This window comes from Doryrhamphus excisus, chromosome 15 (genome assembly GCF_030265055.1).
Source record: "Doryrhamphus excisus isolate RoL2022-K1 chromosome 15, RoL_Dexc_1.0, whole genome shotgun sequence".
Taxonomy (NCBI): domain Eukaryota; kingdom Metazoa; phylum Chordata; class Actinopteri; order Syngnathiformes; family Syngnathidae; genus Doryrhamphus; species Doryrhamphus excisus.
This window is the reverse complement of record NC_080480.1, coordinates 1964013-1990081: the sequence shown is the minus strand read 5'-3', so window position 1 is coordinate 1990081 and position 26069 is coordinate 1964013. Positions and strand designations below refer to the sequence as shown.

The 26069-nt window shown below is 39.5% G+C and overlaps 1 protein-coding gene across 3 annotated transcripts in view; it reads right to left on the bottom strand.

Annotated features, from left to right (window-relative positions):
* Positions 1–9506: 9506 nt before the first annotated feature.
* Positions 9507–26069, bottom strand: part of LOC131102729 (myosin-10) — a 57792-nt gene continuing 41229 nt past the window's right edge. For all 3 annotated transcript variants that reach the window (XM_058048224.1, XM_058048226.1, XM_058048225.1), the window contains 25 exons: positions 22469–22662; positions 20775–20896; positions 20635–20704; positions 20393–20553; positions 18761–18869; positions 18523–18654; positions 18108–18452; positions 17886–18009; positions 17641–17812; positions 15655–15867; positions 15447–15591; positions 15169–15375; positions 13744–13848; positions 13515–13667; positions 13190–13438; positions 12914–13126; positions 12624–12836; positions 12399–12560; positions 12211–12339; positions 12047–12135; positions 11817–11940; positions 11539–11747; positions 11343–11451; positions 10355–10527; positions 9507–10265 (listed from right to left, as the gene is read on the bottom strand). In XM_058048224.1, the coding sequence (XP_057904207.1) occupies positions 10079–10265; positions 10355–10527; positions 11343–11451; positions 11539–11747; positions 11817–11940; positions 12047–12135; positions 12211–12339; positions 12399–12560; positions 12624–12836; positions 12914–13126; positions 13190–13438; positions 13515–13667; positions 13744–13848; positions 15169–15375; positions 15447–15591; positions 15655–15867; positions 17641–17812; positions 17886–18009; positions 18108–18452; positions 18523–18654; positions 18761–18869; positions 20393–20553; positions 20635–20704; positions 20775–20896; positions 22469–22662 (4109 nt within the window). In that variant the 3' untranslated portion in view covers positions 9507–10078. The remainder of the gene's footprint in view (positions 10266–10354; positions 10528–11342; positions 11452–11538; positions 11748–11816; positions 11941–12046; positions 12136–12210; positions 12340–12398; positions 12561–12623; positions 12837–12913; positions 13127–13189; positions 13439–13514; positions 13668–13743; positions 13849–15168; positions 15376–15446; positions 15592–15654; positions 15868–17640; positions 17813–17885; positions 18010–18107; positions 18453–18522; positions 18655–18760; positions 18870–20392; positions 20554–20634; positions 20705–20774; positions 20897–22468; positions 22663–26069) is intronic.

Below are 26069 nucleotides of genomic sequence, written 5' to 3'. Positions count from 1 at the left end.
GGTTTCCACTTCATTCCACATCAGAAAACTGCAATTTAAAGGACTTGAAAAAAAAAAGTTTGAAAAAAAAACCAAGGTTAACCCCTTACGTTTTTTCCAAAAATCGACACCTGAAAAAATTTGTCTTTTTTTGCATTTATGGGTCCTTCCGGGCCCCCCGATGAGTGTGTGGGAGGTTTCCACTTCATTCCACATCAGAAAACTGCAATTTAAAGGAGTTGAAAAAAAATTTTTTGAAAAAAAAAACCAAGGTTAACCCCTTACGTTTTTTCCAAAAATCGACACCTGAAAAAATGTGTCTTTTTTTGCATTTATGGGTCCTTCCGGGCCCCCCGATGAGCGTGTGGGAGGTTTCCACTTCATTCCACATCAGAAAACTGCAATTTAAAGGAGTTGAAAAAAATTTTTTTGAAAAAAAAAACCAAGGTTAACCCCTTACGTTTTTTCCAAAAATCGACACCTGAAAAAATGTGTCTTTTTTTGCATTTATGGGTCCTTCCGGGCCCCACGATGAGCGTGTGGGAGGTTTCCACTTCATTCCACATCAGAAAACTGCAATTTAAAGGAGTTGAAAAAAATTTTTTTGAAAAAAAAAACCAAGGTTAACCCCCTTACGTTTTTTCCAAAAATCGACACCTGAAAAAATTTGTCTTTTTTTGCATTTATGGGTCCTTCCGGGCCCCCCGATGAGCGTGTGGGAGGTTTCCACTTCATTCCACATCAGAAAACTGCAATTTAAAGGAGTTGAAAAAAAAATTTTTGAAAAAAAAAAACCAAGGTTAACCCCTTACGTTTTTTCCAAAAATCGACACCTGAAAAAATGTGTCTTTTTTTGCATTTATGGGTCCTTCCGGGCCCCACGATTAGCGTGTGGGAGGTTTCCACTTCATTCCACATCAGAAAACTGCAATTTAAAGGAGTTGAAAAAATTCTTTTTGAAAAAAAAAACCAAGGTTAACCCCTTACGTTTTTTCCAAAAATCGACACCTGAAAAAATTTGTCTTTTTTTGCATTTATGGGTCCTTCCGGGACCCCCGATGAGCGTGTGGGAGGTTTCCACTTCATTCCACATCAGAAAACTGCAATTTAAAGGAGTTGAAAAAAAAAGTTGAAAAAAAAAACCAAGGTTAACCCCTTACGTTTTTTCCAAAAAGCGACACCTGAAAAAAGTTGTCTTTTTTTGCATTTATGGGTCCTTCCGGGACCCCCGATGAGCATGTGGGAGGTTTCCACTTCATTCCACATCAGAAAACTGCAATTTAAAGGACTTGAAAAAAAAAAGTTTGAAAAAAAAACCAAGGTTAACCCCTTACGTTTTTTCCAAAAATCGACACCTAAAAAAATTTGTCTTTTTTTGCATTTATGGGTCCTTCCGGGCCCCCCGATGAGCGTGTGGGAGGTTTCCACTTCATTCCACATCAGAAAACTGCAATTTAAAGGAGTTGAAAAAATTTTTTTTGAAAAAAAAAACCAAGGTTAACCCCTTACGTTTTTTCCAAAAATCGACACCTGAAAAAATGTGTCTTTTTTTGCATTTATGGGTCCTTCCGGGCCCCACGATGAGCGTGTGGGAGGTTTCCACTTCATTCCACATCAGAAAACTGCAATTTAAAGGAGTTGAAAAAATTTTTTTTGAAAAAAAAAACCAAGGTTAACCCCTTACGTTTTTTCCAAAAATCGACACCTGAAAAAATTTGTCTTTTTTTGCATTTATGGGTCCTTCCGGGCCCCCCGATGAGCGTGTGGGAGGTTTCCACTTCATTCCACATCAGAAAACTGCAATTTAAAGGAGTTGAAAAAAATTTTTTTGAAAAAAAAACCCAAGGTTAACCCCTTACGTTTTTTCCAAAAATCGACACCTGAAAAAATGTGTCTTTTTTTGCATTTATGGGTCCTTCCGGGCCCCCCGATGAGCGTGTGGGAGGTTTCCACTTCATTCCACATCAGAAAACTGCAATTTAAAGGAGTTGAAAAAATTATTTTTGAAAAAAAAAACCAAGGTTAACCCCTTACGTTTTTTCCAAAAATCGACACCTGAAAAAAGTTGTCTTTTTTTGCATTTATGGGTCCTTCCGGGACCCCCGATGAGCATGTGGGAGGTTTCCACTTCATTCCACATCAGAAAACTGCAATTTAAAGGACTTGAAAAAAAAAAGTTTGAAAAAAAAACCAAGGTTAACCCCTTACGTTTTTTCCAAAAATCGACACCTGAAAAAATTTGTCTTTTTTTGCATTTATGGGTCCTTCCGGGCCCCCCGATGAGCGTGTGGGAGGTTTCCACTTCATTCCACATCAGAAAACTGCAATTTAAAGGAGTTGAAAAAATTCTTTTTGAAAAAAAAACCAAGGTTAACCCCTTACGTTTTTTCCAAAAATCGACACCTGAAAAAATTTGTCTTTTTTTGCATTTATGGGTTCTTCCGGGACCCCCGATGAGCGTGTGGGAGGTTTCCACTTCATTCCACATCAGAAAACTGCAATTTAAAGGAGTTGAAAAAAATGTTTTTGAAAAAAAAAACAAGGTTAACCCCTTACGTTTTTTCCAAAAATCGACACCTGAAAAAATTTGTCTTTTTTTGCATTTATGGGTCCTTCCGGGCCCCCCGATGAGCGTGTGGGAGGTTTCCACTTCATTCCACATCAGAAAACTGCAATTTAAAGGAGTTGAAAAAATTTTTTTTGAAAAAAAAAACCAAGGTTAACCCCTTACGTTTTTTCCAAAAATCGACACCTGAAAAAATGTGTCTTTTTTTGCATTTATGGGTCCTTCCGGGCCCCACGATGAGCGTGTGGGAGGTTTCCACTTCATTCCACATCAGAAAACTGCAATTTAAAGGAGTTGAAAAAAAATTTTTTGAAAAAAAAAACCAAGGTTAACCCCTTACGTTTTTTCCAAAAATCGACACCTGAAAAAATGTGTCTTTTTTTGCATTTATGGGTCCTTCCGGGCCCCACGATGAGCGTGTGGGAGGTTTCCACTTCATTCCACATCAGAAAACTGCAATTTAAAGGAGTTGAAAAAAATTTTTTTGAAAAAAAAAACCAAGGTTAACCCCTTACGTTTTTTCCAAAAATCGACACCTGAAAAAATTTGTCTTTTTTTGCATGTTTGGGTCCTTCCGGGCCCCCCGATGAGCGTGTGGGAGGTTTCCACTTCATTCCACATCAGAAAACTGCAATTTAAAGGAGTTGAAAAAAAATTTTTTGAAAAAAAAAACCAAGGTTAACCCCTTACGTTTTTTCCAAAAATCGACACCTGAAAAAATGTGTCTTTTTTTGCATTTATGGGTCCTTCCGGGCCCCACGATGAGCGTGTGGGAGGTTTCCACTTCATTCCACATCAGAAAACTGCAATTTAAAGGAGTTGAAAAAATTATTTTTGAAAAAAAAAACCAAGGTTAACCCCTTACGTTTTTTCCAAAAATCGACACCTGAAAAAATTTGTCTTTTTTTGCATTTATGGGTCCTTCCGGGACCCCCGATGAGCATGTGGGAGGTTTCCACTTCATTCCACATCAGAAAACTGCAATTTAAAGGACTTGAAAAAAAAAAGTTTGAAAAAAAAACCAAGGTTAACCCCTTACGTTTTTTCCAAAAATCGACACCTAAAAAAATTTGTCTTTTTTTGCATTTATGGGTCCTTCCGGGCCCCCCGATGAGCGTGTGGGAGGTTTCCACTTCATTCCACATCAGAAAACTGCAATTTAAAGGAGTTGAAAAAATTTTTTTTGAAAAAAAAAACCAAGGTTAACCCCTTACGTTTTTTCCAAAAATCGACACCTGAAAAAATGTGTCTTTTTTTGCATTTATGGGTCCTTCCGGGCCCCACGATGAGCGTGTGGGAGGTTTCCACTTCATTCCACATCAGAAAACTGCAATTTAAAGGAGTTGAAAAAAATTTTTTTGAAAAAAAAAACCAAGGTTAACCCCTTACGTTTTTTCCAAAAATCGACACCTGAAAAAATTTGTCTTTTTTTGCATTTATGGGTCCTTCCGGGCCCCCCGATGAGCGTGTGGGAGGTTTCCACTTCATTCCACATCAGAAAACTGCAATTTAAAGGAGTTGAAAAAAATTTTTTTGAAAAAAAAACCCAAGGTTAACCCCTTACGTTTTTTCCAAAAATCGACACCTGAAAAAATGTGTCTTTTTTTGCATTTATGGGTCCTTCCGGGCCCCCCGATGAGCGTGTGGGAGGTTTCCACTTCATTCCACATCAGAAAACTGCAATTTAAAGGAGTTGAAAAAATTATTTTTGAAAAAAAAAACCAAGGTTAACCCCTTACGTTTTTTCCAAAAATCGACACCTGAAAAAAGTTGTCTTTTTTTGCATTTATGGGTCCTTCCGGGACCCCCGATGAGCATGTGGGAGGTTTCCACTTCATTCCACATCAGAAAACTGCAATTTAAAGGACTTGAAAAAAAAAAGTTTGAAAAAAAAACCAAGGTTAACCCCTTACGTTTTTTCCAAAAATCGACACCTGAAAAAATTTGTCTTTTTTTGCATTTATGGGTCCTTCCGGGCCCCCCGATGAGCGTGTGGGAGGTTTCCACTTCATTCCACATCAGAAAACTGCAATTTAAAGGAGTTGAAAAAATTCTTTTTGAAAAAAAAACCAAGGTTAACCCCTTACGTTTTTTCCAAAAATCGACACCTGAAAAAATTTGTCTTTTTTTGCATTTATGGGTTCTTCCGGGACCCCCGATGAGCGTGTGGGAGGTTTCCACTTCATTCCACATCAGAAAACTGCAATTTAAAGGAGTTGAAAAAAATGTTTTTGAAAAAAAAAACAAGGTTAACCCCTTACGTTTTTTCCAAAAATCGACACCTGAAAAAATTTGTCTTTTTTTGCATTTATGGGTCCTTCCGGGCCCCCCGATGAGCGTGTGGGAGGTTTCCACTTCATTCCACATCAGAAAACTGCAATTTAAAGGAGTTGAAAAAATTTTTTTTGAAAAAAAAAACCAAGGTTAACCCCTTACGTTTTTTCCAAAAATCGACACCTGAAAAAATGTGTCTTTTTTTGCATTTATGGGTCCTTCCGGGCCCCACGATGAGCGTGTGGGAGGTTTCCACTTCATTCCACATCAGAAAACTGCAATTTAAAGGAGTTGAAAAAAAATTTTTTGAAAAAAAAAACCAAGGTTAACCCCTTACGTTTTTTCCAAAAATCGACACCTGAAAAAATGTGTCTTTTTTTGCATTTATGGGTCCTTCCGGGCCCCACGATGAGCGTGTGGGAGGTTTCCACTTCATTCCACATCAGAAAACTGCAATTTAAAGGAGTTGAAAAAAATTTTTTTGAAAAAAAAAACCAAGGTTAACCCCTTACGTTTTTTCCAAAAATCGACACCTGAAAAAATTTGTCTTTTTTTGCATGTTTGGGTCCTTCCGGGCCCCCCGATGAGCGTGTGGGAGGTTTCCACTTCATTCCACATCAGAAAACTGCAATTTAAAGGAGTTGAAAAAAAATTTTTTGAAAAAAAAAACCAAGGTTAACCCCTTACGTTTTTTCCAAAAATCGACACCTGAAAAAATGTGTCTTTTTTTGCATTTATGGGTCCTTCCGGGCCCCACGATGAGCGTGTGGGAGGTTTCCACTTCATTCCACATCAGAAAACTGCAATTTAAAGGAGTTGAAAAAATTATTTTTGAAAAAAAAAACCAAGGTTAACCCCTTACGTTTTTTCCAAAAATCGACACCTGAAAAAATTTGTCTTTTTTTGCATTTATGGGTCCTTCCGGGACCCCCGATGAGCATGTGGGAGGTTTCCACTTCATTCCACATCAGAAAACTGCAATTTAAAGGACTTGAAAAAAAAAAGTTTGAAAAAAAAACCAAGGTTAACCCCTTACGTTTTTTCCAAAAATCGACACCTAAAAAAATTTGTCTTTTTTTGCATTTATGGGTCCTTCCGGGCCCCCCGATGAGCGTGTGGGAGGTTTCCACTTCATTCCACATCAGAAAACTGCAATTTAAAGGAGTTGAAAAAATTTTTTTTGAAAAAAAAAACCAAGGTTAACCCCTTACGTTTTTTCCAAAAATCGACACCTGAAAAAATGTGTCTTTTTTTGCATTTATGGGTCCTTCCGGGCCCCACGATGAGCGTGTGGGAGGTTTCCACTTCATTCCACATCAGAAAACTGCAATTTAAAGGAGTTGAAAAAAATTTTTTTGAAAAAAAAAACCAAGGTTAACCCCTTACGTTTTTTCCAAAAATCGACACCTGAAAAAATTTGTCTTTTTTTGCATTTATGGGTCCTTCCGGGCCCCCCGATGAGCGTGTGGGAGGTTTCCACTTCATTCCACATCAGAAAACTGCAATTTAAAGGAGTTGAAAAAAATTTTTTTGAAAAAAAAACCCAAGGTTAACCCCTTACGTTTTTTCCAAAAATCGACACCTGAAAAAATGTGTCTTTTTTTGCATTTATGGGTCCTTCCGGGCCCCCCGATGAGCGTGTGGGAGGTTTCCACTTCATTCCACATCAGAAAACTGCAATTTAAAGGAGTTGAAAAAATTATTTTTGAAAAAAAAAACCAAGGTTAACCCCTTACGTTTTTTCCAAAAATCGACACCTGAAAAAAGTTGTCTTTTTTTGCATTTATGGGTCCTTCCGGGACCCCCGATGAGCATGTGGGAGGTTTCCACTTCATTCCACATCAGAAAACTGCAATTTAAAGGACTTGAAAAAAAAAAGTTTGAAAAAAAAACCAAGGTTAACCCCTTACGTTTTTTCCAAAAATCGACACCTGAAAAAATTTGTCTTTTTTTGCATTTATGGGTCCTTCCGGGCCCCCCGATGAGCGTGTGGGAGGTTTCCACTTCATTCCACATCAGAAAACTGCAATTTAAAGGAGTTGAAAAAATTCTTTTTGAAAAAAAAACCAAGGTTAACCCCTTACGTTTTTTCCAAAAATCGACACCTGAAAAAATTTGTCTTTTTTTGCATTTATGGGTTCTTCCGGGACCCCCGATGAGCGTGTGGGAGGTTTCCACTTCATTCCACATCAGAAAACTGCAATTTAAAGGAGTTGAAAAAAATGTTTTTGAAAAAAAAAACAAGGTTAACCCCTTACGTTTTTTCCAAAAATCGACACCTGAAAAAATTTGTCTTTTTTTGCATTTATGGGTCCTTCCGGGCCCCCCGATGAGCGTGTGGGAGGTTTCCACTTCATTCCACATCAGAAAACTGCAATTTAAAGGAGTTGAAAAAATTTTTTTTGAAAAAAAAAACCAAGGTTAACCCCTTACGTTTTTTCCAAAAATCGACACCTGAAAAAATGTGTCTTTTTTTGCATTTATGGGTCCTTCCGGGCCCCACGATGAGCGTGTGGGAGGTTTCCACTTCATTCCACATCAGAAAACTGCAATTTAAAGGAGTTGAAAAAAAATTTTTTGAAAAAAAAAACCAAGGTTAACCCCTTACGTTTTTTCCAAAAATCGACACCTGAAAAAATGTGTCTTTTTTTGCATTTATGGGTCCTTCCGGGCCCCACGATGAGCGTGTGGGAGGTTTCCACTTCATTCCACATCAGAAAACTGCAATTTAAAGGAGTTGAAAAAAATTTTTTTGAAAAAAAAAACCAAGGTTAACCCCTTACGTTTTTTCCAAAAATCGACACCTGAAAAAATTTGTCTTTTTTTGCATGTTTGGGTCCTTCCGGGCCCCCCGATGAGCGTGTGGGAGGTTTCCACTTCATTCCACATCAGAAAACTGCAATTTAAAGGAGTTGAAAAAAAATTTTTTGAAAAAAAAAACCAAGGTTAACCCCTTACGTTTTTTCCAAAAATCGACACCTGAAAAAATGTGTCTTTTTTTGCATTTATGGGTCCTTCCGGGCCCCACGATGAGCGTGTGGGAGGTTTCCACTTCATTCCACATCAGAAAACTGCAATTTAAAGGAGTTGAAAAAATTATTTTTGAAAAAAAAAACCAAGGTTAACCCCTTACGTTTTTTCCAAAAATCGACACCTGAAAAAATTTGTCTTTTTTTGCATTTATGGGTCCTTCCGGGACCCCCGATGAGCGTGTGGGAGGTTTCCACTTCATTCCACATCAGAAAACTGCAATTTAAAGGAGTTGAAAAAAAAAGTTGAAAAAAAAAACCAAGGCTAACCCCTTACGTTTTTTCCAAAAATCGACACCTGAAAAAAGTTGTCTTTTTTTTGCATTTATGGGTCCTTCCGGGACCCCCGATGAGCATGTGGGAGGTTTCCACTTCATTCCACATCAGAAAACTGCAATTTAAAGGACTTGAAAAAAAAAAGTTTGAAAAAAAAACCAAGGTTAACCCCTTACGTTTTTTCCAAAAATCGACACCTGAAAAAATTTGTCTTTTTTTGCATTTATGGGTCCTTCCGGGCCCCCCGATGAGCGTGTGGGAGGTTTCCACTTCATTCCACATCAGAAAACTGCAATTTAAAGGAGTTGAAAAAAATTTTTTTGAAAAAAATAACCAAGGTTAACCCCTTACGTTTTTTCCAAAAATCGACACCTGAAAAAATGTGTCTTTTTTTGCATTTATGGGTCCTTCCGGGCCCCACGATGAGCGTGTGGGAGGTTTCCACTTCATTCCACACCAGAAAACTGCAATTTAAAGGAGTTGAAAAAATATTTTTTGAAAAAAAAAAAACCAAGGTTAACCCCTTACGTTTTTTCCAAAAATCGGCACCTGAAAAAATTTGTCTTTTTTTGCATTTATGGGTCCTTCCGGGACCCCCGATGAGCGTGTGGGAGGTTTCCACTTCATTCCACATCAGAAAACTGCAATTTAAAGGACTTGAAAAAAACACGCACTGATTTGTATCATGGGAGGAAACCACAGCACACGAGAACATTCAAACGGATATGCCTTAGTGGGAATCGTACCCACATCTTCTTGCTTATTGCTCGCTGCGTGCTAACCACTTCCCCGTGGCGGCAGGTTCCCGATTTAGCCCTTCCGAAAGCCCGTTTTTTCTGCTCCAACAAATTATAATGAAAGACTTTTACCGGAAGTTTACCGGAAGTTCCATCGCTCCCTTCTTTGCATCGACTGATTTGCGATCAGTACTAGTTTAAAAAATAAAGGTCTATATTCACACAAATACAAGTTAAACTTTGTTTATTTTTAAGTCTTTTGTCGAATTAGATGACTTTCCTTGTCTTGGATAAGGTAATGATTTTAAAGGAATGCTAAACTGTAGCATTCTGTCGTGACAGCGCTTCTGTCACGGGCCAACAACGCCCTAATCGACCACATGAGGGCGCCATTGAGCCATGTTTTCAGTACTTATTGCCATGGAAGGCGGAAACACGACGGGTCTTCTAAAGCAGGTGATTTTAATGATTAACCCTGATTAACCCTGCCAATTAAATTACCTGGTGTAGAAACTGGTTGGAAAGAAAACATGCAGTGATATACATATATATATATCTGTCACGTGATATACAGCATGTGAGATACACAAGAAAGAAATACATTCTAAAATACAAAATACACAGACAAGTTTTTTTTGTTGTTGATGTTTTAATAGAAAACAGGAGTTGTGGATACCATCATTTTGTTAATGTTCTGGTAAAACAAGCACATTCAATTTTCTTGCGTTGAAATAAGCTATGAAAATAAATGTTACAAAAACCAGTCGCTGTCGGCCATTTTTAGTTTGTAGAAGTACTGAGCTCTTGCAAGAAAATGGAGAATGGACCGAACACGAGACAAACGAGATACATCGCTCGCACAGCATTGAAGCAAACAATAGCAGCTCATAACTAAATATCATTACATACAGTAAGTAACTTTTTATTAAAGTACACCTTGACAAAAATCATAGTACTTGAAAGAAGGCACAAAAGAAAGTACATAAAAGCGCGATAACTGCAGTATGTTGAAGGCAGACATGTTTGTATGAGTTATGTAATTCCCGTACACGGGAAAGGCGGTCGTCTACAATAACTTATGGCGAAGGAACGCAGTGGGATTTCGGGATGGGATGAATGTGGTCTAGGTAAGGCAAAGCTTCTTGGGAAAAAGAGAAGGTCTGGGATCGCGAGCGCTGGTGTCGTATTTCTGCCGATGGCGTTGGAAGTTAAGGCCGTTATTCTTGCTGAGGCGGCGGCGGCGGCGGCGGCGGCGGCGGCAGCGGCGGCGGGGTCTCGTTGGCGTTGTTGTCCGTCACCTTGTTTTCCAGCTCGTCGTCAGACAGGAGGTCCAGTGACGTTCCCTCCACTTGCAGCTGACGTCTTCCGGAGCGACTGGAGGAAAAGCTGATGGGGCCGCCGCGCCTACAACAGGAAGTGGGCGGCGACATTTACGTAAGTCAAGTATCGGACACACCTTCTTCATTGATCGAATGTGAGACAGTTTTGAGTACCTTAGGCGGTTCTTTAGCGTGTGGACCTCACGGCTGAGACCCTCGCTGGCTTCCGTGGCGTCATCCAGCTCTCTCTGCAGCTTCCTGCGCGACGCGTTGGCTCTCGTGGATTCCTCTTCGGCTTCCTCCAGCTGGCGCTTCAGCTGCTTCATACGCGAGTTTGCCTTTTCCACCTTAGCACACACAAACAGACAACAGTAATGGTAATGGTAATGGTAATGGTTTAATTCCATTTGAACATGCATCAGATTACAATTGAATGCATCCCATAATAAGTTCCCAGTTCCACATGTCCAAAAGGAGTAGGAAGAAGCAAAGCTTATTAAATCCTACCCCTCCATCTGGTACTTTTACAATCAGTAACTGTTACATTTGTTCACTTCCTGCTTTCCTAATATAGTTTTTTTTTTATTAAAAATTTATTAATTTTAAAAAATAATTATTAAATCCTACCCCTCCATCTGGTACTTTTACAATCAGTAACTGTTACATTTGTTCACTTCCTGCTTTCCTAATATAATTTTAATTTATTTTAATTTTATTTAATTTTTTCATTTTTTCATCATTATTTTAAAAATTGGTTATTTTTAGCCCTATGCATTATTTTTTAGCTGTTTGAAGATGAACTATATCAGCAAGTTGAAGTATTTGTGATTTTAGAAATAAGGAGTTAGTATGTTCTCTGTAGGCGGCATAATGAATTATCCTTACTGGCCTTTTTTGCAGTACATTTAGTGAAGAGTGAAGATTGCTTTTATAGTTATTAGCCAATATTTCCACACAATAAGTAAGATATGGTAGAACAAATTTAGCTTTGTTCCAATATTGTAATATTTCTGGTAAACTTATGTTGTATATTTATAATATGAGGAGGACATGGAGTCATATTTTTTATCTATTGTGATCCCCAGAAATTTATTTTCCTTCAACCATCAAAAAAATGTAAAAGAACGTTTTCGTGATGGAAGCAAAATCCGAGGAAGCGTACTTGTTCTTTAAACTGGTCCGCGTGGCGGCGTTCGTCCTCCACCTGCATGCAGATCTCCTTCAGCTTCTTCTCGGTTCTTCTAACCAGCTTGTTGGCAGCAGCTCGCTCCCTTTTGAGAGAAGAACGAAGAAGGAAGGTTGAAGGAACGTGCTCAGGGTGGGATTTTCCATTTTCCATCGTCGTTTCCGTTCCTCACTTGGCCTCCTGCTCCAGCTGCTCCTCCAGCTGCGCTATCTTGGCCTCCAGGGCGGCGATGGAGGCCTTGAAGCGGCTTTTCACCGAACCTTCCAGCTCGCCCAGCTTGGCCCGCAGCTCCTTGTTTTGGCGCTCCAACTGCTGACGGGCGTTCTCGCACTTCTGGCCCGTGCTGCGCTCCGCGCTCAGCTCGGCGGTCAGCGTGTCCACCTGAGAGGAGAACCGCGTGTGAGGAGACAAAGTGTACGGGAGTGAAGGAGATGGAACATCACACCGCACCTGCATAGTGCTCTTCCTGAAGCGGTCGTTGAGGAGCTCCATGTTCCCCTGTTCCTCTTCTAGCTCCTCCTCCAGCTGAGCAATCCGAGCCTCCAGTCTCCTCTTCTCGTCCATAAGAGCCGACCTGCAACACCAGAAACGTGACGGCTGTCAGGAGAAGGTTCTAACTCCTGGCTCCTGATGTTCTTTGCAAAGAAACGTATGAGGAGATCATCTGACGAGTAACTAACTTTCCAGATGTGCTGTTTGAGATTTCATCTTGGAGCTCATCTCGTTCTTGCTCGGCGTGGCGTCGACCTCTCTCTGATGCCGCCAGGTCCTGCAAGAAGTTCGCAAAAAAAAAGTTAGGAATATCTTCAGCTGAGACATGAAGATTGAGAAGACAGTTCTCGACCTCGTGGAGCTGCACAATCTCGGCCTCGAGGCTTTTGAGTTTCTTCTCGTTCTCCTTAGACAGGGCGAAAATATCATCTCTGGAAGCCCTGGCATCTTCTAGTTCCCTCTGGTAGTCCTTCATTTGGGCCTGGAGAAGAAAGGTAAGCGAGATGGTGCCTGAAGCCTTCACCTGAGCGGTTCTCGTACCTGCAACTTGCGTAGCTGTTTGATGGCTTCATCTCGGGCTTTGCTGGCTCCTTCGATCTGACCCTCCACGTCCTTCAAATCCATCTCCAGCTTCTTCTTAGCGGCGACGGCCAAGGCCTTCTGCTTCCTCTCGTCCTCCAGCTCCGCCTCCATCTCTCGCACCTGTGGGCGGGGCCGAATGACTACCATGCGCCGAGGTGGGAACGTCAGGATGTGATGCAGCACCTGCTTAATCAGCGCTCGCTTCTTCTCGTCGTTCTGGTCGTCGCGGCCCTGAAGGTCTCGCTCGTACTGGGCCTTCATGGCTTGCATGTTGACCTCCAGACGCAGCTTGGCGTCCTCCGTGGCCTGCAGCTCATCCTCCAGCTCCTCGAGCTGAGTCTTCATCTCCTCAAGCTGCTGCTCCAGAGTGCGCTTGGACTTCTCCAGCTCGTGAACCTTCAGCCCAAAGCAGAAGATGTCACTCGAGTACCATCGGTGGAACAACCAAGCTCTGACAATCTCAGGATGCTCACGTTCTTGCCCACGTCATCCTTGGAGTTCATCAGATCTTCCATTTCGGCACGGAGCTGCTTGTTGACCCTCTCAAGCTCCTCTTTGGCCTCCAGAGCTTCGTCCAGCGCTCTGGTCATGGACAGAGCTTTGGTCTCCTTCTCTCTGGCCTCAGCTTCGGCCCGGTCACGCTCTTCCGCGTAGCGAGCTGAGATGTTCTTCTCCTCGGCCAGCATCTACAGAGAAGAACATTCCATCGTTAAAATCAGAAGCGTGTATTTCGTGTGGATTCATCTCACCTGGTCAAACTTCTTCTGTTTCTTCTCCAGGTTGGACACAATCTGCCTCTGGTGGTCCAAGTCAACCGTCAGATCATCCAGCTCCTGCTGCAGACGCGTCTTTGTCTTCTCCATCTTCTCAAAAGCGATGGTCTTCTCCTCCAGACGCTGGCATGACAGCTCCATGTCCTTCTGAAGCTTCTTCTTCGCCTCCTCCAGGCAATCTATGGTTCCTACGTCATCGTCTAACTTCTTCTTGCTCTCCGAGAGCTACAGACAAAAAAATGGAAGCCTGACTCAAACAGATGGAGAGACGTCTCCACGTGGGCGTGGCCATCTGACCTACCTGAGCTTGCAAGGTCAGCAACTGTTTGTCCAGGTTTTTGCGAGCCACCTCGTCCTCCTCTTGCTGCTCCTGGAGGGCGTTCTTCTCCTCCTCCAGCTGCCGCATGCGGCTGCTGAGGTTCAGTTTCTGACGGGTCTCCTCCTGGAGGAGCTCCTGCATGGAAATAGTCAGTCAGCCAAACGCCAAACAGGTGATGAGGGGATGAGGTCTTGTGGGAGACGAGGAGAACCTGGGTGTCCTGGAGTTGGCTTTCCAGGCCGGCCACGTCTTTCGTCATCTTGATGCCTTTTCTCTCTGCGTCTTCCAGCATGGCTGACACATTGTCCAACTCCGTCTGTACGGGGGACATGGTTGCTAAGTCAACTACACTGTTTACCCCCCCTTTTACCCCCCCTCATATTAACGGGACTGATAATGGGACTGATCAGGGGAACCAAAAATGGAAATCCACGCAAAATGAAGTTATTAAGTCAAAAATAAAGTCGAGTAGTCAGCGCATAGACCTCAGAGCTAGGAGACCAGGGTTCGATTCCACCCTCGGCCATCTCTGTGTGGAGTTTGCATGTTCTCCCCGTGCATGCGTGGGTTTTCTCCGGGTACTCCGGTTTCCTCCCACATTCCAAAAAAAACATGCTAGGTTAATTAGCGACTCCAAATTGTCCATAGGTATGAATGTGAGTGTGAATGGTTGTTTGTCTATATGTGCCCTGTGATTGGCTGGCCACCAGTCCAGGGTGTACCCCGCCTCTCGCCCGAAGTGAGGAAAAAGCGGTAGAAAATGAATGAATGATTATTTATTATTTAATTCATTTTCTACCACAAGGGTTTTATTAATTATTAATATTAATTATTAATTATTTATTATTCTGTGGCACAATGTAGAAATTCAGCCAGTTTGGAGTATTGAACTTTCAAAAATGTTCCAAATTTGATGAGATACTGAATTTATTATTTATTATTTATTATTTATTATTTATTATTTATTATTTATTATTTATTATTTATTATTTATTATTTATTATTTATTATTTATTATTTATTATTTATTATTATGTGGCACAATGTAGAAATTCAGCCAGTTTGGAGTATTGAACTTTCAAAAATGTTCAAAATTTGATGAGATACTGAATTTATTATTTATTATTTTTATTTATTATTTATTATTTATTATTTATTATTTATTATTTATTATTTATTATTTATTATTTATTATTTATTATTTATTATTTATTATTTATTATTTATTATTTATTATTATGTGGCACAATGTAGAAATTCCACCAGTTTGGAGTATTAAACTTTCAAAAATGTTCCAAATTTGATGACATACTGAATTTATTATTTATTATTTATTATTTATTATTTATTATTTATTATTTATTATTTATTATTTATTATTTATTATTTATTATTTATTATTTATTATTTATTATTTCATTCATTCTTTTTCTACCGCTTGTCCTCACAAGGGTTTTATTATGTATTATTTATTGTTTATTATTGATTTAATTCAGCTCTAATTTATTACTTGTCCAAATTTCCGGGTGGTTTGCTTGGTTTGTTTTTGTCATTGTCCCGTGGTCCAAAGTAGAAATGAAATGTAAAGAACGCCGTTGGTTAAAAACAAGACTGAAAGCAAACGTGGTTACATCACCTGAAGTTTATGAGAACGCTCGGCCAGCTCCCCCTTGCTGCGCTCCCCCTCCGTGACTCTGGCCGTGACTTCCTGCAGCTGAGCCTCCAGTTTCTTCCTCTTGTGCTCGGACTCCGTCTTGGCCTGCTGAAGGTTCTTGACCTCACCCACCAGTTCCTTGTTGGCGCTCTCCTGGCTCTGCTTGGTCTTCTCCAGATTGGCTTTGAACTAGGCAGAGCAGCACATCATCTAACACTTGTCTCTGGAGACCTGATAGGTGTTCTCTGGAGGTGGCTCACCCTCTTGGCCTGCTCCAGCTGCTCGGACAGCTCTTCTAAAGCAGTGCCGTGCCTCTGGCGCATCTCCTGGATCTGAGCCTCGTGGTTTTTAGTCTCGTCCTCAATGGCCTTCTTCAGTTCTGCAACTTCCTGCTCTCGCTTGGTTCTAGGAAGGACAGAAGAGTGTGAACCTTCCTGATTCCTGAAGGTCAGCTGCAGTCAGCGATACCTCAGCTCCTGCTGGGCGGCGGTTGTATCGAGAGTGTCCTCCAGTTCGGTCTTCAGCGCCTCCAGCTCTTCACTCAGGTCCCTTTTCAGCTTCTCAGCCTTGTTCCTGGCCTGTTTCTCCGACTCCATGTCCTCCTGGAGCTCGGACAGCTGGGCCTGCAACTCCCGCACTTGCTTCAGAGCGTTGTTCTTGTGGGTGATCTCATCTTCCCCCCTGTTAATCATCAAGCAAAGGAACCTCAGACTGCAAAGGTGGCTTCTCATGGAAGTCATGGAAATACAATTTTAATGAGATGTTACACTTTCTCAGCGTGAAGAATGACGTTCATCAGCGATAAAAAGGCATTCTTGCAAATACTGAATATTTTTGTGATATTTTTGCATGTGTATATTTAATATTGAATATATTCCAGTATAATACAGGGTGTATTAAGAAAAAAAAATGATATATGAGTGACTGCATAAGCGTCATGTAGAGAAATAAATTATTATTTATCAAATCTGCAGCAACATATTCATTTTTAAAAATTATATTATAATAAAATAATATATACATATTGAATATATATATATATATCTATATATATATATACATTAAGGAAAAAAATGATATATGAGTGACTGCATAAGCGTCATGTAGAGAAAAAAATTATTATTTATCAAATCTGCAGCAACATATTCATTTTTTTAATTATATTATAATAAAAATAATATATACATATTGAAAAAATATATATATATTAAGGAAAAAAATGATATATGACTGACTGCATAAGCGTCATGTAGAGAGAAAAAATATTATTTATCAAATCTGCAGCAACATATTCATTTTTTTAAATTATATTATAATAAAAATAATATATACATATTGAAAATATATATATATATATTAAGGAAAAAAATGATATATGAGTGACTGCATAAGCATCATGTAGAGAAATAAATTATTATTTATCAAATCTGCAGCAACATATTCATTTTTTTAAATTATATTATAATAAAAATAATATATACATATTGAATATATATATATATATTTATTTATTAAGGGAAAAAATGATATATGAGTGACTGCATAAGCGTCATGTAGAGAAATAAATTATTATTTATCAAATCTGCAGCAACATATTCATTTTTAAAAATTATATTAAAAAATATAAATATAAATTTATTATAATATAATAAATATATATATTATTTTTATTATAATATAATTAAAAATATATATATTCAATATGTCTATATTATTTTTGTTATAATATAATTTTTTTAAAAATTAATATGTTGCTGCAGATTTGATAAACAATTATTTGTTTCTCTACACGACTCAGATATGATTTTTTTTTTAAGACCCCTGTATTATACTGGAACAAGATATCCCTGTACAATCATTATTCATATTTTGAGCCAAGTATTTATCGTTGTTCTGCTGTCTGACCACTAGATGGCAGCATTTGACAAACTACCGCCTAAGACGTGCCATTCCTTTGTGATGACAGATTTGCCTCCAAACCCTTCTGACGCATCCTCCCCAAGGTGATGAGGTGACAAAGCCCACTTAAAAAGCCGAGATTGGTGAGGGCACGCAACTGATGAGATGTTCCTGCATCCTGTAATACTCCAGTCTTTTTATTAGGAGTACTTCGGTCTTTAAACTTTACCCCCCGCCCATCGGCACCTTTGGTACCCGGACTTATTAATACCAGACTGATTACATCCCCGCCGACCACCGGCAGCTTAAAAACATTCCAACATGGTGAGGTGGGAACGGGGCGAGTAAATACACCTTGTTGTGGTCGACACGGATTAGAAGCCTGGCTGGCGGTCCAATAAAACGCGGCCTACAAAGGAGCAGGTGAGACTCCATCTTAAAGCAGTCGTGGCTGTGATGAGCGCACCACTGATGTCACCCCCATCATGCTGTAAAAATCTCAGTGACTCACTATTAACCCCCCCGGACCCCCCCTTAGCTCCTTGGATGGTCTACCTGGCTTGAAGCAACTGCTGCTCCTCTTCTTTCTTGACCAGTTGACCTTTAACCTCCTCTATCTGGGTCTGGAGCTCCGTGATCTGGTCCTGGAAGTCGGACGTCTCTCCGTCCAGCTTCCTCTTAGCCTTCTCCAGCTCCTGACGGGTCTTCTCCTCCTTCTTCAGCCTCTCTGGATTTGGACGGCGGAGATGTTAGGCGACTCGAATGTCGCATTTCAGTGTCAAAGTTTGACAAAGTTTTACCCTCCAAGTCGACCATCATGATCTCCTGCTTGTTCTTGACCTTTCCCAGGTTCTTGGCCTTCTCCTCCTCCTCGGCGAGCATCAGAGTCATCTCGCCGATTCGATCCTCCATCAGTTTCTTTTCCTAAACACAGACATGGAGAGATGGCTTCGTCTCCGCTATCTTCTTTAAACGTTACCTTGCAAGGGAAGGAACTTGAACCTTCAACGCTTTCTTCTTACCTTGACAGATTTAGAGTTCTGGTCCTCCAGGAGCAAAATATCCTCTTCATATTTCTTCATCTTGGCCTCAGCCGTCACCTTCTCAAGCTGCAGCTTCTGCCTCGCAGCCTCCTCCTCGTCCAGCTGTTCCTCCAGGTCCTGGATGTGAGACTGCATCTTCTTCTTCTCGTTCATCATTCCCTGGGCCCGCTCCTCTTCCTCCTCCAGCCGAGACTCCAGGTCGTGAAGGATCTCCTCCAGCTCCTGCTTCTTGGTAGCCAGGCGAGCTCTCATCTCCTCGGCCTCGGCAAACAGCTCGGTCTCGGCCTGCAGCTGCTCCGCGAGGATGCTTTTCTCCTCCGCGAGCTGGACAGAAGAAACACGAGTTGAGATAAAAAGAACAAGGACACGTTCTTAAACACTTCCGAGTCCTGACCTGCTGGTGTTTTCGCTCCATCTCCACCAGCTGTCCCTCCACCTTTGTTTGCTTTTCCTTCACCTTCACCAGCTCCTCGTCTTTAGCCTGCATCTCCTCCTCTTGCCTGGTCACCTGCAGCAGGGGCTTCACCTGTATTTTGGAGATGAACAGACACTTGGAATTCCCGTCATATCACACATCGGTGTTGGACCACGGCGGGCATTCCAGCAGCATTCCGACGGGCAAGGACACACACCTTGGTGAAGAGTCTCCACCACTGCCAGTGACGCAGCTTCAAGTACGCGGCACAGTTTCTTTGGAGGACCTTCAGCGCGCTCAGCTGCTGCTGCTTCTTGGCAAAAGCTCTGAGAGAAAAGGTGACACTTCAATGTCTCTTTTATTAATTATAAGTTAAAGCTTTTTAAATTGCTATATTTTTGTAATACATTTTATTTTTTTAAATGTATATTTCCATTTTTTGATTTTTTTAAATTTATCAATTTAATTAATTTAATTTTTAAGAAATTTAAATATTTCTATAGCTGATTATTGTTATTATTTTAATTTCATTTTTAATAATTTGTATTTAATTGAACCCCTGCTGTTCAGCGTCTTGAGCAACTAGCATTGTTACCCTCGGCAGCGTTATGCGCTATACAGAAAATAGAAAATAAACAAACCACATAAAATGACATGAAATTAATTTTAGAAATGATATATCATTTATCAAAAGGTGCCACTTCAATATCTCTTTTATAAGTATAAGCTTTTTAAATTGCTATATTTTTGTAATACATTTTATTTTTTTAATGTATACTTCTATTTCTAGAAAATAGTTTTTAGTTTTATTTTATCCATTTGATACATTTTTATTTTAAGAAATTTAAATATCTTTTTATTTCATTATCTTAATAATTGTAATGTGATTATTTTAATTTCATTTAAATAATACAATAATTTTAATAATAATAAATAATAATTATTATTATTATTAATTATTATATTGTTATTAATAATAATTTAACTAATTTCATTATTTTATTACATTTAATTTAATAATTTTCATTTAACTGTTTTATTTTAAGAAATTTAAATATCTTTTTATTTCATTATCTTAATAATTTTAATGTGATTATTTTAATTTCATTTAAATAATACAATAATTTTAATAACAATAAATAATAATAATAATTATTAATTATTATATTGTTATTAATAATAATTTAACTAATTTCATTATTTTATTACTTATAAGTATACGCTTTTTAAATTGCTATATTTTTGTAATACATTTTATTTTTTTAATGTATATTTCTATTTCTAGGAAATAGTTTTTAGTTTTATTTTATCCATTTGATACATTTTTATTTTATGAAATTTAAATATCTTTATAGCTTTTTATTCGTCAATGTCTCTTTTATAAGTTAAAGCTTTTTAAATTGCTATATTTTTGTAATACATTTTATTTTTTTATGTATATTTCTATTTCTAGAAAATAGTTTTTAGTTTTATTTTATCCATTTGATACATTTTTATTTTAAGAAATTTAAATATCTTTATAGCTTTTTATTTCATTATCTTAATTAATAATTTTAATGTGATTATTTTAAATGTCATTTGAATAATAAAATAATTTTAATAATAATAAATAATAATTAGTATTAATTATTATACATTATTATTAATAATAATTTAAATAATTTCATTATTTTATTATATTTCATTTAATTATTTTTATTTAATTGAACCCATGCTGTTACCCTCAGCGGCGTTATGCGCTATACAGAAAACAGAAAATAAACAAACAACATAAAATGACACGAAATTAATTTTACAAATGATATATAATAGACCCGTATAATAATTGCAAAGAGAGCAGTCTCCATACTTGCGTGCCAGATAGCCGCGACACACAGCCTGGAAGTAAATAATGATGTCCGTGATCTTCAGGTCCCTCTCCTCCTCCAGGTGGGCCAGCACTCCGGCCCTGAAGAAGATTTTACTCTGGCCGATACGGAACAGGTTGTTGTCAAGCTCCAGGGCTTGAATCTGCAAAAAGAGAGAATAATTTCATACAATGAGAACCTAATTAAGAGCTAATGACGACTAACGACGGTCAGATTTTCTAACCATTCTCTCGCAGGCCTGCTTGCCATCCATGAAGCCCTTGGGGATGGCGTTAGGAGTGAGGATCTCATACCTGCACGGAGAGGAACAGATGCATTTATCTTCCGTTCTTTTAAACTTTCACTTTGGTTTTTGTCAATGACCTCTGTCTGAACTCCTGGAAGACGATGCGGTTGGGGAAGCCCTGTCTGCAGATTCTGATGCCTTCCAAGACACCGTTACATCTCAGCTGGTCCAGAACCAGGTGGGGATCCAGTTTCCCAGCCTGAGGAACATTTAGAATTCTAAAACGGCACTGCTGCAAAATGAGTCCTATTATGGTGCAATTTAATTGGGCATGGGCGGCACGGCGGTCTAGTGGTTAGAGCGCAGACCTCACAGCTAGGAGACCAGGGTTCAATTCCACCCTCGGGCATCTCTGTGTGGAGTTTGCATGTTCTCCCCGTGCATGCGTGGGTTTTCTCCGGGTACTCCGGTTTCCTCCCACATTCCAAAAAAAACATGCTAGGTTAATTAGCGACTCCAAATTGTCCATAGGTATGAATGTGAGTGTGAATGGTTGTTTGAATATATGTGTCCTGTGATTGGCTGGCCACTAGTCCAGGGTGTACCCCGCCTTTCGCCTGAAGAAGACAGCTGGGATAGGCTCCAGCACCCCCCACGACCCTTGTGAGGATAAGCGGGAGAAAATGAATGAATGAATGAGTTTTCCTCCTATTTTGTGTGGAAGTGGTAACTTTTTGGCTTCTTATTTTGTCTTTCCCCACCCTCGGTCATCTCTGTGTGGAGTTTGCATGTTCTCCCCGTGCATGCATGGGTTTTCTCCGGGTACTCCGGTTTCCTCCCACATTCCAAAAACATGCTAGGTTAATTAGCGACTCCAAATTGTCCATAGGTATAAATGTGAGTGTGAATGGTTGTTTGAATATATGTGCCCTGTGATTGGCTGGCCACCAGTCCAGGGTGTAACCCGCCTCTCGCCCTAAGAAGACAGCTGGGATAGGCTCCAGCACCCCCCGCGACCCTCGTGAGGAAAAAGCGGTAGAAAATGAATGAATGAATGAATTGGGCATCGAACACGACGGACATAAGCTTGCGACTTACTCTTTTCTCGTGATTGGGGATGATGCAGCGGACAAAGTTGGTATCATGTACCCGGAAAAAAATTATTACGTTTGATTAATGTTCATGTTTAAGGTTAAATAACTGTTAATAGTTATCCTCCCTATCTGTGTGGAAGTGGTAAGTTTTTACGCTATAGGTAAGCAAGTTCACCAAGCTCTCGATCTCCTTGGCCCATGCACACGCTGCATTAAAAACACTTAAAACATGTTTATTTACAGCAGGGGTCTCAAACAGGCGGCCCGCGGGCCAAATGTGGTCCACAGGACACGAGTTTGAGGCCCCCGCCTTGATTAATGTTCATATTAAAGGTCAAAATAACTGTTAATAGTTATCCTCCCTATCCGTGTGGAAGTGGTAAGTTTTTGGCTATTTAAGTTGAAAGGAAATAACTTGAAGGCTACCGTTGAGGTCGCTAGCTCTCTAGTTTGCGAGTTAGCATGTGTCTCAAGACCCTTTTTATTTCTCCATTTTATTAATTTTTAAGAAATGTAAATATTTCTATAGCTGATTATTATGATTATTTTAATTTCATTTTTAATCATTTTTATTGAATTGAACCCCTGCTGTCCAGCGCCTTGAGCAACTAGCATTGTTACCCTCGGCGACGTTATGCACTATACAAAAAAATAGAAAATTGTGCAGCAAAAATGAGTCCTATTATGTTGCAATTGAATTGGGCATCGAACACGACGGACACAAGTTTGCGACTTACTCTTTTCTCGTGATTGGGGATGATGCAGCGGACAAAGTTGGGGTTGGTGTTCCTCAGTGTGGCCATGAGTTTGGACAGCTGCTCCTTGTAGAGCTGACCCACGGTTCGAAACATGCCCTTCTTGGTCTTGTACGCCGCGCCGAACGCCGTCTCGTTCATGCCGGCGACTTGATCCAGGCCCACGATTCGATCCACTGGTGATGACAAATGTTAGATGATGAATATGTTGATACGACTTCATATTTTTTTTTTGCTAATTAAGGTTGATGTGAGCAGCTCTTTTTCACTTTGTTTGCGGCGAGACAATGGTGTTGCGGTCGGTGGAGGTGAAACCACCCACGGAGAAGACCACAACCCATTGGCTGGTTTGACCTCCGAGCTGTCATAACACACATAACACATATATATGCTTTAGCAGTATTAAAAATAAAATGATAATGTGCTACTCTGTTATGATAACAGAAGAGGTCGCCAGTCGTGATGGATGCGGGACAAAAAAAACATCCTGTCATTTCTGAAAATTATTTAAAAAAAATTTTTTTAACCTTCCTCTTGTGTTTTCTGGTATCATCTCTTAGGTTAACGGGTCGGTTTTGACCCATGTATTAAATCAGATATAAAATACTACAAACAATAAGTTACCATCAAATTTGCTTCTCATGTTTTGGTTACATTCTTAGGCTTCCTCATGCATGAAAATGTTGGTTTTAATACTTTTGGTATGGGAATGTAGGTCTTTTTTTTGTCACTATACCCCTCCATTTTAATTTCCAGAAATGGTAAAAATGAACCTCAAAAGAATCATATTCATAAATTGAATTATTTTGTTACCTGGCTATTACTGAGGGCTCTTAAATCAATTACTTGTATTTATTTTCTCATTTTAGTATTAATCACTAAAAAAACATCTATGGCAGGGGTCTCAAACACGCGGCCCGCGGGCCAAATGTGGCCCGCAGGACACTAGTTTGAGGCCCCCGCCTTGATATGAAAGTTTAATATGGATGCTCTATGGTATCATGTACCCAGAAAAAAATTATTACGTTTGATTAATGTTCATGTTAAAGGTTAAATAACTGTTAATAGTTATCCTCCCTATCCGTGTGGAAGTGGTAAGTTTTTGGGTTTGATATGGATGCTGTATGGTATCATGTACCCGGAAAAAATTATTACGTTTGATTAATGTTCATGTTAAAGGTTAAATAACTGTTAATAGTTATCCTCCCTATCCGTGTGGAAGTGGTAAGTTTTTGGGTTTGATATGGATGCTGTATGGTATCATGTACCCGGAAAAAATTATTACGTTTGATTAATGTTCATGTTAAAGGTTAAATAACTGTTAATAGTTATCATCCCTATCCGTGTGGAAGTGGTAAGTTTTTGGGTTTGATATGGATGCTGTATGGTATCATGTACCCGGAAAATATTATTACGTTTGATTAATGTTCATGTTAAAGGTTAAATAACTGTTAATAGTTATCCTCCCTATCCGTGTGGAAGTGGTAAGTTATTATTTATTATTATTATTATTTAAGTTTAAAGGAAATAACTTGAAGGCTACCGTTTAGGTCGCTAGCAACTCTAGTTTGCGAGTTAGCATGTGTCTCAAGACCCTGCCGTTGCGCAATATGTTGTAAATAAAAAAAAAGTATAAATGTGACTATAGTCGTGTTTTGTCATGTCTACAGGGCTCTAATAATGCTTTGTTCATTTTAATATGAAAAAAATAATTTGTCTAGCCACCAACTATATGTGGTTTCTTAAGTTTTTATTATTATTATATTTATTTATTACTGATTGATTGATTTTCTTTATTCTTGATGTGTTTATTTATTTTTCATCTTATTTTGTGCAGAAAAATAAAAATTAAGATATTTTAACAGTGGAATATTTTATCAGAGCTTTTATTGTAGAAAATCGGAACCAAAGCACTGAAAAAGTTTGTATATTTTTCTGTTTTTAATAAATGCGTTTTTTTTTTTGTTTTTTTTTGGAAAACCTGACGCGACCCAGTCTTACCCAGACCCTAGCTCCAGTGGCCCCCCCAGGTAAATTGAGTTTGAGACCCCTGATCTATGGTGTTCGGGTCAAAACCGACCCTCACAATACAGTGGTCATAATTTCAAAAAGACCATTTTAAAATGTAGTAAAAAAATATTTTTTTTTGGTTTTATTTTGTTGAAATAAAGTCAAAAAGCCTTGATGCAATAAACAAATATTATGTGATTCTTTTGATTTTGATTTCATTAAAATGTAAAACGGGTCGGTGCCGACCCTAACACAAGAGGAGGGTTAAAAAGCGACTAGGCCATGCGAAAAGCCTGCGGGTGCGTATTGTAGCGGCCATGGAGGGAATGTCGGACCAGTGATCCAGTATGGAGGATGAGGAGAAGCTAGTAATAGATGCTATCGTTCACCTGGAGCTTCATGGAGCCCTGACACATTGTCATAGAAAGAGGCTCTCTGAAACGTCTGAATCTCTACAACACACACAAGTACACACACACACACACACACACAAACACACACACACAAGGCAGCACAAGACAATGGAGTGAGGTAAAAAAAAGAGAATAAAACAGTGGATATTTGCACTTTTTAACTGCTGTCCTCCTCCTCCTCCTGGGGACTAAAACCGCTAAAGTCGTCTTCTTCAGGGTCACAATTGAACAGCTTGACTAATTCCACTCTAAAATAATCCAAAGATGCAACTATATATATACAAATATTGATGATAAAAAAAGCAGAATAAGACAAAGTGGTTAGCGCGCAGACCTCACAGCTAGGAGGACCAGGGTTCAATTCCACACTCGGCCATCTCTGTGTGGAGTTTGCATGTTCTCCCCGTGCATGCGTGGGTTTTCTGCGGGTACTCCGGTTTCCTCCCACATTCCAAAAAAAACATGCTAGGTTAATTAGCGACTCCAAATTGTCCATAGGTATGAATGTGAGTGTGAATGGTTGTTTGTCTATATGTGCCCTGTGATTGGTCGGCGACCAGTCCAGGGTGTACCCCGGCTCTCGCCCTAAGAAGACAGCTGGGATAGGCTCCAGCACCCCCGCGACCCTCGTGAGGAAAAGCGGTAGAAAATGAATGAATGAGTTATCCTCCTATTTTGTGTGGAAGTGGTAACTTTTTGGCTTCTTATTTTGTCTTTCCCCACCCTCGGCCATCTCTGTGTGGAGTTTGCATGTTCTTTTCTCGGGTACTCTGGTTTCCTCCCACATTCCAAAAACATGCTAGGTTAATTAGCGACTCCAAATTGTCCATAGGTATGAATGTGAGTGTGAATGGTTGTTTGTTTGTCTATATGTGCCCTGTGATTGGCTGGCCACCAGTCCAGGGTGTACCCCGCCTCTCGCCCTAAGAAGACAGCTGGGATAGGCTCCAGCACCCCCTGCGACCCTCGTGAGGACAAGCGGTAGAAAATGAATGAATGAATGAGTTCTCCTCCTATTTAGTGTGGAAGTGGTAACTTTTTGGCTTCTTATTTTGTCTTTCCCCACCCTGGGCCATCTCTGTGTGGAGTTTGCATGTTCTCCCCGGTGCATGCGTGGGTTTTCTGCGGGTACTCCGGTTTCTTTCCACATTCCAAAAACA